Below are 12272 nucleotides of genomic sequence, written 5' to 3'. Positions count from 1 at the left end.
TTATACTTGGATAAGGAATGGACAGATGTGACGTAATCCTAGGGTAGCTGCACACTGTAGATGGCTGTTTCTGACCTCACCATTAAGTGGTGGGAGAGTAGATAGTAGCTTGCTTGCCCTGAGGAAATGGCTTCCCAAAAATGGAAATGGACACTGCAATTTTCAGGGATAATTTTATACAAGGAAAGTTACAATGGTTTAAGGGCCTCTGGCATCCATCCATTGCTTCTTTTAAAGAAGCACAATGCCACTTACACAGGCTTAAATGTGTTGTCTTCCCATTGTTGAATAGCTACAGTTATATGTAGCAGGCTTGCCTTTTGGAGCTTGGGTTGAGTCCCAGGCTTGAAATCTTGGTGTTTTGATTGGTTGAGCCGATCCACCGATCAGGAGGCAGCAAAAGGAGTAAAGTCATACCCCTTTCCTGAGAGGAGGGGAAGAGGAGTCCCCCCCCCCCATCCCACCCCCGAACTGCAACACTTGGGTCCGGAAGACTTCAGGGGCGGAGCCCTGGAGAGTATAAAAGGAGCTGCGTGCCCAGCATGAGGGGAGCACATCTGGGACAGAGAAGAGAGAAGAGCGGGGCTTAGAAGAGCTGAGGAGAACTGCGAAGCAGGGCAAAGCAGTAGCCCAGAAGCACTCCTGAAGACTTCCATCAGTGGGGAACAGCAAACGGGTCCAGCAACTAGGCTCTCGGTGTGCAGCACGGCTCACAGCATCCAGAACCTGGGAGCTACGTGAGGCAGCTCGGGTCTGCAACCTCTGGTGTGTAGCCGGAGACACAGTGCACAGGCCGGTGCATGGAGTAGGACCTTTGGAGCGCTTGGGCGGCTCAGGTCCTCAACCCCCAGAAAGAGGCTGAAACTCAGTGTGGGAGGTGCTACCCAGAGGGTCCAGGGGCAGACGGAGCATGGTGCTGCATGAGGCAGCCCAGGCCTCCGACCCATAGCAAAAGGTTGAATCCAGGGAGCCAAACAGTGCTTGGGCTATTGAGGCAGCAGACAGCTGAGCCAGAGGCCCCAGAAGCCCTGCATAGAGGAGCCCCGTTCCAGAGGACAGTGACCCCCTGAAGCCCACTGCAGGTGAGAAAGCAGCTTGGCGCAGAGGACGAGAGCCACCCTCCAGGCCTGGGAGCCATGAGTTGCAGGGAAAAGAGGATTCCCACAGGGGAGGGGGAGTCCCCCCTGGTTAGTTAAGGGCTCCTGAAAATGGAGGTCCCACTGGGAAGCCCCCCCTAAAGTTACCAGCTTCCTTGTAGGGCTTGGGAAAAGCCCAAGAGCATTGTGGTTTCCCCTTGGGATTAAGTTTATCTTTGGGGTTCTTGCATCATAAGTGGTGTGATGGCATGCCTTATATTTTATGAAATCTCATATTTCTAAATGAGTAGATAAGTAGAGTCCTAGGGCTCTGCTGGGACCCCCTGTTGCTATTATTTTACCTGTTGTTTACTTGTATTTATTTGTGGCTTATTTATTGTTCACTCATACTTATCTATAGTTTATCTGTTGGCTATCTATGTTTATTTTGGAGTTTATCTGTTTCAGATCAGATACATACCTGTGACTTACCTGTATCTGGAGCACTGGTATAAGGTTTTATGTCATTTACCCAGAGGGTATTGTTTATGTTACTGGTTTAGCTATCTTATAAACATATATATATGTTGTACATATGTTTATATCCATGTTCCTTTCCCTTGTGATAAGTTAATGTAAATAAATGTGTATATAGTTAAGTCCCCTGACTGTCCTGGCCTGGTTCTATAGGGACGGAGGGAAACAGTGGTCTGCAGCCCCCCCTGCCCCAGCCCCACAGCACACCTGCCAGCTAACAATTCCCTTCAATTGGAGAAGGGGATTATATACCCAAGTTACCTGGGTAGAAATAGAAATACTGTGGGATTCAAGGTAACAAGTTCAGACCTTTAATAGTCTGAATATTCAGGTATTTACAACTAATATAAACACAGTCATTATATCTCCATCACAGCTCTGATCATTGTGTGGGTTAAATGTCTTGTAGATACAACAGTAGTGATAGGCTTTCAAAGTAATCAAAGCACAATTGAGTTTCCCATTCTTGTCTCATTTTTCCCTTTGTTTTGCCAATGAAGGGGAACTGCAATTTGCTGCTTGTTACTATATGCCAATAGCAAATAACTACTTCCCCCAGAAAAAGGGGGACAGCGTGGAAGAGACCATCATTTGGAGAGGTATTTCTGTGGTGCAAGTTTTCCAAGAACTACTCCTGGGGGTACCACATGCCCCCCCTGACGCCAGTCAGCAGCCAGGGGAGGGGCCCTGGCAGCCGATGTCACTGACCAGGGGCTGCTCCCAAAAATCCTGCAGCCACTTCCGGAAGTCGCACGGCCACTTTTGCTGGCATCCCAGCTCCCCAGCTGGCACTCACGGGAGGGGCACCAGCACTCCTACCTGCCCCCCTGCCCGTCACCTAAACAGGGAGCGCGACCTGACAGGGGGTGCACCAGTGCTCTCAGGGGGTGCGTGTGCACACCCGTGCATGCCCTCCGCATTGCCAGTGCCTGACAGTCACCCCCCTCCAAGAGCAGCAGAGAATTGAGCACGCTACATACAAAAGTGGCAGAATCTGAGCCAACCAGGTTGATTAGTTAGGTTTAATATTATCACATATGATTTCATAGATTTCATAGACATTAGGGCTGGAAGGGACCTCGGGAGATCATCGAGTCCAGCCCCCTGCCCAAAGGGCAGGAAGTCAGCTGGGGTCATAGGATCCCAGCAAGATGAGCATCCAATTTACTCTTGAAGGTGTTCAATGTAGGTGCTTGAACCACCTCCGATGGCAGACTGTTCCAGACCTCGGGGGCTCGGACAGTAAAGAAATTCTTCCTTATGTCCAGCCTGAAAGGGTCTTGCAGGAGTTTGTGACCATTCGACCTCATCATCCCTTGGGGCGCTCTGGTGAAAGAGCATGCAAGATATATATCATATTTACCCGCGTACCAAACACACCCTTTCCCTGAAATCAGCCCTCCAAAATTGGGTTACATGTCTTAAGAAGGGAAGCTGATTTTTCTTCCCTGATATAAAAGCAGAGACAAACCAAAGTATGAAGACACTGGGCTCATCTACATGGGACATTTACTGCACAGTTACCTAATTAACTGAGCAGTAAATGTCTCAGCATTTACACATGGACCCCTGTGAGGATTCATGAAAATAATATACTCTGCAGCAGGATAGGACTTGTACCCTTTTTATACATTCTACCTTCCAAAAACAAGATACATGTCTTATCGGGGGGCATGTGATATGCAATTGGGGCATGTAAGCCCTATCCTGCTGTGGAGTCTTTTTGTGCACAGCAGCACACTTGTACATGCTGACCATCTGGCTGTGGCATGAGGGAGCATCAGTGCTGTGGCTTTCGGCCAAACAGACCTGCATTTATGCACCCTCAGCTGCTTGCAGACATTAAAACAAAAATGGTGCTTCACTTGAAGCTCAGCATGACCCTGCACCAAGCCCCGCGCTTGCTCAGAAGAGGCAGCACCCTAGTTGGACCCAGCTCGCCCAACATTTGTATAGATTGGAAACTTCAGTGGAGGGGGGTTGGTGCTTTTCTCTAATAGCTGATTGATTCACCTTTAGATAAAAGCCCCCAAAAGCCCCACTGAAACAGCCAATCTCTACAGATGCTGAGGATCCAGATCAAACTAATGCACTGCTTCTTCCAGTAAAGCACAGTTTGTTTGGTTGTTCTTTTTTAACATCTTCAAGCAGTCCTCATGTCCAAGCCAGTCTGTCTGCAGCACACTGAGCCCAGTCAGAGCAACACTGGCCGGCAAGCTCACCCGCTGGGTCCCCTGCAAGCTGGGGTTTCTGGGACCCAGCTCAATGTGCTGCAGTCATACATACAGATGCACAACCAGGAGCTTCCCAGGAGCAATAAACTGAAGCACAATAAGCTCTGCAGTCTCATTGGTGCCTCCTAATGGTACATGTAGATGCACCCACTGTGCTCTAATGGCTCCTAAGATGGCTGGTGCTTGTCTCTGGCCCCAGAAAGCACAAAGGGCAGAATCCTGTGTTAATCCTTTCACAGCTGCAGTAGCTAGTGGCTAGCCTTGTATTTTATGCCTGAAGCTGTCTCAGGGCACGTGAGCTGCTGCATGTTTTCTTCATTATCTTGATGCAGTTTGTGATATAGAAACAACTTTTCATTATTTATAAGAACTTATATAAAGAACACCAGGTAGTTCCTGCTGCCTCTCCAGACTGCTCCTGGAATGCCACTCTTCCTGGACCCTGGATTTTTCCAGGTGGACTTATTCTATGTCACACTGTCAGCAGTGACTCTGGAAAATATCTTTTCTACAAAAACAAGATGCATGTCTTATCTGGGGGCATATGATATTCAAGAAAGTGTAGTATTTACATTGCAGAAGGTATGTCTACTAGGGCTGTCACACAATTATAAAAATTGATCATGATTAGCTGCACAATTAAAAAAATTAGTCACAATTAATTGCAATTTTAATCGCACAGCTAAAAATTCAGAATTATGTGCAGAAAAACTCAAAATTATGCAAAATTATGCAGGTACTTTGTATGCTTGGGGGTGGGGTGTAGTGTGTTGGGGGGAGCGGGGGATTTCTGAAGGTGTGGGGCTTGGAGCCTTGGGAGGGGTGGATCCCTGCACACCCTGGCAGGATGTGGGGGTCCTGTGGGTCAGGAGTGAAGGGCAGCAGCAGGGCTGGGGGGCTGTGACTTGGGTGTGAGGAGCAGACACACACACATACACAGCTCCGCACTAGTACGTCTGTGGAGGAGAAGGGGTGAGGGGCAGATTGAGGCTCCTTTGGTGAGGGAAGAGATGGGGCAGAGGCAGTGGTAAGCACTAGGGTGAATGGGACCTGGGGTTGGGACAGATCATGGCACAGAGCTGCAGGCAGCTTGCCCAGCTTGTGCAGAGGGTGGTGGTTCCCCACCACTGCGTGCACCCCTGGGCAGGCATGGGAAGGTACATGCCCCCTGGATTTGTGCATGGGGCAGAGGTAGGCTACCTACTGTGGGCTGGGGCTCGACACCCTGCTGCCTTTGCCCCGGGAGCCGTGTGATGCCACACTGTGCCTCCCACCACTGGGTGCACAGGGGACGTGCAGTGCAGCCAGCATGCAGGTCCCAGGGCAAAGGCAGCAGGATACAAAGCCCCAGCCTGCAGCAAGGTGCTCCCCTCTGCCCCATGCACAAATCCAGCAGGCACGTGCCCCCCATGCCTCCTCCAGGGGTGTGCACAGTGGCAGGGAGCCATGCCCCCCTCTCCTGCACTTCTGTATGAGCCTCCTCTGGCTCTGTCCCATGACCCACCCTGGCCCCAGAGCCCCATTCATCCCAGCACCCCTGCCCCATTTCCTCCCCCACTGTGGGGAGCCTTGATCTGACCTCCCCACCCCTACCCTCTCCCTCCATCCCACCCCCTCCACGGGCTTACCAGTGCAGTGCTTCTCTACATGCAGTGTGCAGGCTGCAGCTGCTTGTCTGTGTCTGCGTGCACCCCACTTCCACCTCAAGCTGCAGCCTCCAGGAGCCCACGCCCAGGCTGCCCTGCAGTCCTCTGCACTGCCACTGCTGTCCCACTGGGTGGCCCAGAGTTGGCAGAGCAGAGCCCAGGTGTGGGCTCCAAAATCATGTGCACAATTAATGCATTTAAAAAATTAACTCAAAAACCAGTTAATGCGTTAATTGCGCATATTAACTGTGATTTATTGATAGCCCTAATCTGTACCACAAAAATAGTCATAAACACATTTTACTGTGATGGTCACAGTGGAAAAAATTCTCATGAGTGTTTTTTGAATAAACAAACTGCAAACAAAAACTACGTGGCAGTACAACCTATTCCATGTATACAGAAAAGAAAAAAACATATTTTTGAAAAGAAAAAGAAAAAACCAGGACAAAAATTAAACCATGTGGTTGGTTCCCTTCTGCTTCTATGCAGGAATTGGCTCACATATCGTTTAATCTTTTTTAGGTGATGTGTTTCATCTGCTTTAAGATTCCCCTATTGTTCTGTTCATGGCTGTATAAGACGTTTGATTATAATCACTGTGCTTGGCACTACCATCTAGTCCACCCACCAAATTTTCTGCTATGACTTATAAAGGTTCAGTTGTTGCACCTACCTGAATTATTTATAGAAGAACAAAAAAGTGAGTCAATTATACAATAGCAAAGAAAAATGGGACCATGGGGCATAATTATTACATACTGAACCTATACTCTACCACAGATGTTGTCATCAGAGACTCAATTCAAAAATCTCTGTCAGCCAGTTTGAAAAAATAAACATCTAGGTACTAAAGAATTTATGAATTGTAATTCAAGATGAAAACTAATGACTAAAATAAATGTTATTATCTAAAAAGAGTCACCAAGGAATACACCTCCTAAGGAAGAAGTACAACACAAGCCTCATTACACAAATCACTGCCATGTTAACAAAGCACCTGTTTAATTGCTCTGATGGACAGTATAGGAAATGGCATATTTAATTGTCTCTACTCAGCATCCATTCTTCCAGAAGACGATTTAAAATGGGAGTAAAGGAAAAATTCTGGAAATCATTCAGAAATGAGTGACAAACTCATTTGTCCTATGCCCATATAGTAGAAAACCCACCCCAAATTAGAAGCACTGAGAAAAGTTATCTGAAGGAAATTTAAAAGTACAAGAGCAATAGGAACATTCTTGGCTCCCTGAATAAAGTTATTATAACAAGATGCTATCACTAACACATAATTCAAGATGGTCTGGACCTAATTTGCAGGCTATATGGCACTGAGCCAGAGACAATCTGTCATTTAATGGTTGGCTGCCCACAGCTTGCACAAGTGAATTATACTGATGCTTCATTGTGGTCGTTAAGTACATGCACTGAAAAATGTGTTGGAACACTTAACTGAATACATGAATTATAGGTTTATTACTAGACCCAAGAAACAACAGCAAACTTGAAGATCAAACTTCTGTAACATTAGACAGAATGACCACTGATGCTCCAAATAAGGGCTTTACTTTTTCATTTCTTACTCACTCGTGCCTACAGCTGACTTCACTGCAAGGTGGGGTGTGAGAAGAAAGTAGAAGCAGCTCTAACAAGCCAATGTATATTGTAACTTGTGAAAATGTCTCATAGATAGATAAGCATTGCCATTTTGTCAGAGGCCACCATCGGAAAGTTATGCAGTGAACTCATTGCAGGTTGCTTGGACTGAAAATCAAGAGGATAAAAAACAATACTGCCCTTGTCCCTAGTAAATTAACTGCCACACAAGCTCAATGTGTCATTGTTCTTGTCACCAGTTAGAATGATTCTCATGCATTCAACTAACACCAACTGGTCAAATATGAATCCAGTGCTTCCTCAATGATAAACTTGGAATCTATCCTAGCCCTCACAAAAGATACTGAGAAATAAAGAAAGGACCATCATAAATACCATATTTTTTTGTATACCACATGCCCCCAAATAAAGACATACACCTTGGTTTTGGAAGGCAGAATGCAGAAAAAGGGGTGGGGGTGGGAGGGATAAAGTAAGCTCCCCACAAAACATGACAGGAAGAGTGGCAATCCACAGGACAGTCTGGATGGTATAGCAGGACAGCATCATGGCTAGGCCACAGACCCTCACAAGGGCAGCAGCAAAAGTGTCATTTCTTTACACTAAATAGTTCTTTATATAAGTTCCTATAAATAATGAAGTGTTGTTTCCACACCACAAGTTTCAGGATACTACAGAAAGCATGCTGCAGCTCACATGCCCTGAGCCAGCTTTAGGCAAAAGCTACACAACTCAACCACTAGCTACTGCAGCTGTGAGAGGGTTAACACAGAACTCTGCCCCTTCTGTTTTCTGGGACCACTCTTAAGACACATATCACAGTTTTGGTGGGCTGATTTCAGGGAAAGGGGGTGTGTAGTATGCAAGTTCACAGTTCACCATTTACAGCTCTCGATGTAGAGATGAACTGAAATGTTGCACTAGAGACAGAAAATCGACCACCTGGTAACTTATGAAAAATACAACATATCTCCCCACAATTAATAGCATTTACTCTTTAAATATAAGCAGAATTTCATGAAAATTGATAAGCATGATTTAGTAATTGTTAATAATAAACAAGCCTGCCATGATAAAGTTGTTTTATGTCATAATTACATATGTGAATATATAAAGGACATGGAAGGCTGGGTGTGCAGTTAAAATGCTAAGTAATAGTGTATGATACGGTTTCAGTTCCTGAGTTGCCTATTCGACTGGAATAGACAAAAGGCCAGATCCTATTCTACTAGTTGTGAATCAATGTGCAATTTAGGGGATAAGTCCTATTTCAATGCACGTACTTAAGGAGTACTTGCATAGCCATCATCTATCTAAGTGCAATTCTTGGTATTTATATGACTTTAGTATTCTATTTCCACTTGTGATGGAATAGAATTGTTCAGGTTCATGTGTTCCTAAAATGGCAAGGAAGAAGATAGCCCCTCCAGCAGAGCATCTCTTCACTGAGCCACCCTCCTAGCTTGTGGTATTCTTCCTGACCTCACATATATCTTCCCCTGTTGACTGTCCTCTGGGCCAAATTTAAGAAGTCCTCTGGAAAGGGATATTCCTAACCTACTGGAAAAAGTGATTCAAATCCCCTCTGACAATGGGGCACCTACAAATTGTTGTCAACCTTGGTCATTTTCAAGGCACTTAAGTCAAGCTGCAGAAGTATGGGCAAGCCTACTTGGGCACTGCAGAAATGCCCCAAAGCCTATTTCTAAGTAAACACAAAGTGAACATTTGCAGACATGACAACCACCTTAATCAAAGCAAAGGAAGCAATCAAAACTCAGACTGGTTACTGATAAGAGAAGCAAGAAACAGATCCAGAGCCCAACCAGATAACAAAATTAAAATAACTTACTCCTTTTTACTGAGTTACTAGGCTAGATTGAAGGGCTGCTCTCCTCAGGTGATTCTATTTTGCCCCAAAACCTATGGGAAGTTTTGCATGCAAAGCTAGACCAGGAATTCTTAAGTCAGCTCACGGAGGTAGTTAGGTCAAAGGACGTGGTCATCATGGGTGACCTGAACTTTCCAGACATCTGCTGGGAACTGCTCATATAGGTTCCTAGCCCAAATACAGGACCTCCATCTAACCCAAGAGGTGTACAGCCTCACCAGGGGAGACGCTCTGTTGGACTTGGTGCTGGCCACAGGCAATGACCTGGTGAGAGGGCTGCGGGTGCTTGACCACATGGGCGACAGTGATCATCACCTGCTGGAATTCATCATCCAGTGCAAGGTGGCAAAGGCCTGCAGCAAAGCAGTAGCCCTAGACTTCAGGAGAGTGGACTTCAATGAGGTAAGGAGAATAGTCAGGGAGGCACTGAGGTCCCAGAGGGGGGGAGTTGGGTGTCCAAGAAGAGTGGTCGCTCCTTAAGGAGATGATCCTCCAAGCCCAAAGGGGGATCAAACGGGGGAAGGAGGGCACAAAAGCCCCATGGCTCACCAGAAGCATCCAGGAACATCTCCTAGCTAAAAGGGAGGTGTACACTCAGTGGAAGGCAGGGGCCATTACCAGGGAGGACTATACTGCAGGTGCTCGGGGCTGCAGGGGGGCGGTCAGGAAGGCCAAGGTGGAGATGGAACTGGGACTAGCTACTCGGATCAAGGACAACAAGAAGGTACCAGGTAATGTGGGGCCCCTGCAAGACACGCTAGGAAATCTGGTCATAACACCAGATGACAAAGCTAACCTATTTAACAATTTCTTTGCCTCCATTTTCCTGAGCAGTGACCAGATCAGCCCCTCCACCAGGACCCCCCAGGCCAAGGGTCAGTGAGGATATAGTCAAGGAACTTCTGGAGGGACTGGACATGTTTAAATCAGCTGGTCCCAATGATCTCCACCCCAGAGTGCTGAGGGAATTAGCTGAGGTCATTGCAGGTCCCCTGGCAGGGCTTTACGAGCACTCGTGATACTCTGGTGAGGTGCCAGAGGACTGGAAGAGGGTGGTTCCCACCTTCAAAAAAGGGAGGAAGAAAGACCCAGGAAACTATAGGCCAGTTAGTCTTACCTTGATCCTGGGTAAGGTTTTTGAGAGAATTATCCTGGCGCATGTCCATGAAGGGTCAGCTGGGAAGATTATGCTTAGGGGCAACCAACATGGGTTCATTAGAGGCAAGTCCTGTCAGACCAACCTGGTGGCCTTCTATGACCAGGTCACAAAATCCTTAGATGCAGGTATAGCAGTGGATGTAGTCTTTCTGGACTTTAGAAAGGCCTTTGACACTGTCTCTCACCCTGTTCTCATTAAAAAACTAGGGGACTCTGGTGTCAACACCTACACAGTCAAATGGGTCGCCCACTGGCTGGAGGGCTGCACCCAGAGAGTGGTAGTGGATGGGTCATTTTCAACCTGGAGGGACGTGGGCAGTGGGGTCCCCCAGGGCTTGGTCCTTGGGCCCACACTGTTCAACATCTTCATCAGTGACTTGGACAAAGGGGAAAAAAGCACCCTGTTCAAATTTGCTGATGACACTAAGATGTGGGGGGATGTGGGAACACTAGATGGGAGGAATAGGCTGTAATCAGACCTAGACAGGTTACAGGGGTAGGCAGATGAGAACAGGATGGGTTTCAACACTGACAAGTGCAAGGTGATACACCTGGGGAGGAACAACCGGCACCATACCTACAGGCTGGGGAACTCCTTTTTCGTCAGCACAGAGGCAGAAAAGGATCTTGGAGTCATCATTGATGCCAAGATGAACATGGGCCGGCAGTGTGGAGATGCAGTCAGGAAGGCCAACCGCATCCACAGATGCATCTCGAGCAGGTCCAAGGAGGTGATCCTCCCCCTCTACACAACACTGGTCAGGCCACAGTTGGAGTACTGCATCCAGTTCTGGGTGCTGCACTTCAAGTGGGATGTGGACAATATGGAGAGGGTCCAGAGGAGGGCCACTCACATGATCAGGGGGCAGCAGGGCAGGCCCTATGAGGACAGGGTAAGGGACCTGAACCTGTTCAGCCTCCACACGAGAAGGCTGAGGGGGGATCTAGTGGCCTGTTACAAACCAGTCAGAGGGGACCAGCAGGCATTGGGGGAGTCCCTGTTCCCCTGAGCACTACCAGGAGCGACTAGAAATAACGGTCACAACTGGCAGAGGGTAGATTCAGATTAGACATCAGGAGGTGCTACTTCACGGTCAGGGCAGCTAGGGTCTGTAACCAACTTCCAAGAGAAGTGGTGCAGGCTCCTACCCTGGGGGTCTTTAAAAGGAGGCTAGACAAACACCTTGCTGGGGTCATTTGACCCCAGTACTTTTTCCTGCCATGGCAGGGGGTCAGACTTGATGATCTGTTCAGGTCCCTTCCGACCCTAGAAACTATGAAACTGTGAAACTACATGCTCCAACATGTTCTGAATAGAACACATCAGAGCAGACTTGACTGATCGATGTAATAGGGATAATCTTGACCAAATGCTATGTTGGTTTGTTCACCCTCCTTATTAAGCCTTTCAAGGATGAAAGAAAAACTACCGTGAACTTTTTGTTGTAATTATTTAGAGTTGTCCTCCTCTGACATGCATATTGAGAAACTCTGTCTGCAGCAAATGATGAAGCTTCTGATACACATGTCTCTGAAGTAGCAGAACAATCTTGTTGCACCTAATGTGAGAGAAAGAAAAACAAGTACTGAGTCTGTCAGAACATTTTAACCATCCAAAATACATTCTCTAGAACAATAGAAGAGTAAAATTAGTTTCAATTTAGTTAATTTAAAAGCCTACATTAACTCTTTTCTAGAAAAAAAAAAGTAATTTTCCTATTGTCCACTGAGAAATTTGGTGTTTGAGCTTCCTGAGAATATTTGGTTTCCACATATAGATTTCAAAGGTACAGTGGAAACAAAACCTATTTTTGCACTGGATACACTAAATACTGCTTCTCTTGTCGATGGTGTATGATTCCCAAACTAGAAAACTTAAAAACTGATTAAGGTTGAAAAAACCTAAATAGGGTTGAGAGCAGAGCTTTTCAAATAATTTTTTATTTCTATTTGTATCAAACTAATATAGAATATTTTTGTCCATTTTTTCTGCCAAAACAAAAACGATTGAAGGACTTTGACTTTTAGCTACTTTATTCTGGGATTTGAGGTACAAAAAGTTGGCCCCTATCGGGCCCAATATACAAAGCAAAGACAAACAAATTACCATCAA

The 12272-nt window shown here is 46.6% G+C and overlaps 1 protein-coding gene across 3 annotated transcripts in view; it reads right to left on the bottom strand.

Moving 5' to 3' along the window:
* DNTT (DNA nucleotidylexotransferase) overlaps nucleotides 1-12272 on the bottom strand; it is a 335988-nt gene that overhangs the window by 195217 nt on the left and 128499 nt on the right. For all 3 annotated transcript variants that reach the window (XM_090057571.1, XM_090057572.1, XM_090057573.1), the window contains one exon: nucleotides 11590-11718. In XM_090057571.1, the coding sequence (XP_089913697.1) occupies nucleotides 11590-11718 (129 nt within the window). The remainder of the gene's footprint in view (nucleotides 1-11589; nucleotides 11719-12272) is intronic.

This window comes from Crocodylus siamensis, chromosome 7 (genome assembly GCF_052110815.1).
Source record: "Crocodylus siamensis isolate JL-2025a chromosome 7, ASM5211081v1, whole genome shotgun sequence".
Classification (NCBI taxonomy): Eukaryota; Metazoa; Chordata; order Crocodylia; family Crocodylidae; genus Crocodylus; species Crocodylus siamensis.
Note: the sequence above shows the minus strand (reverse complement) of the source record. Positions and strands in the feature narration are given on the sequence as shown.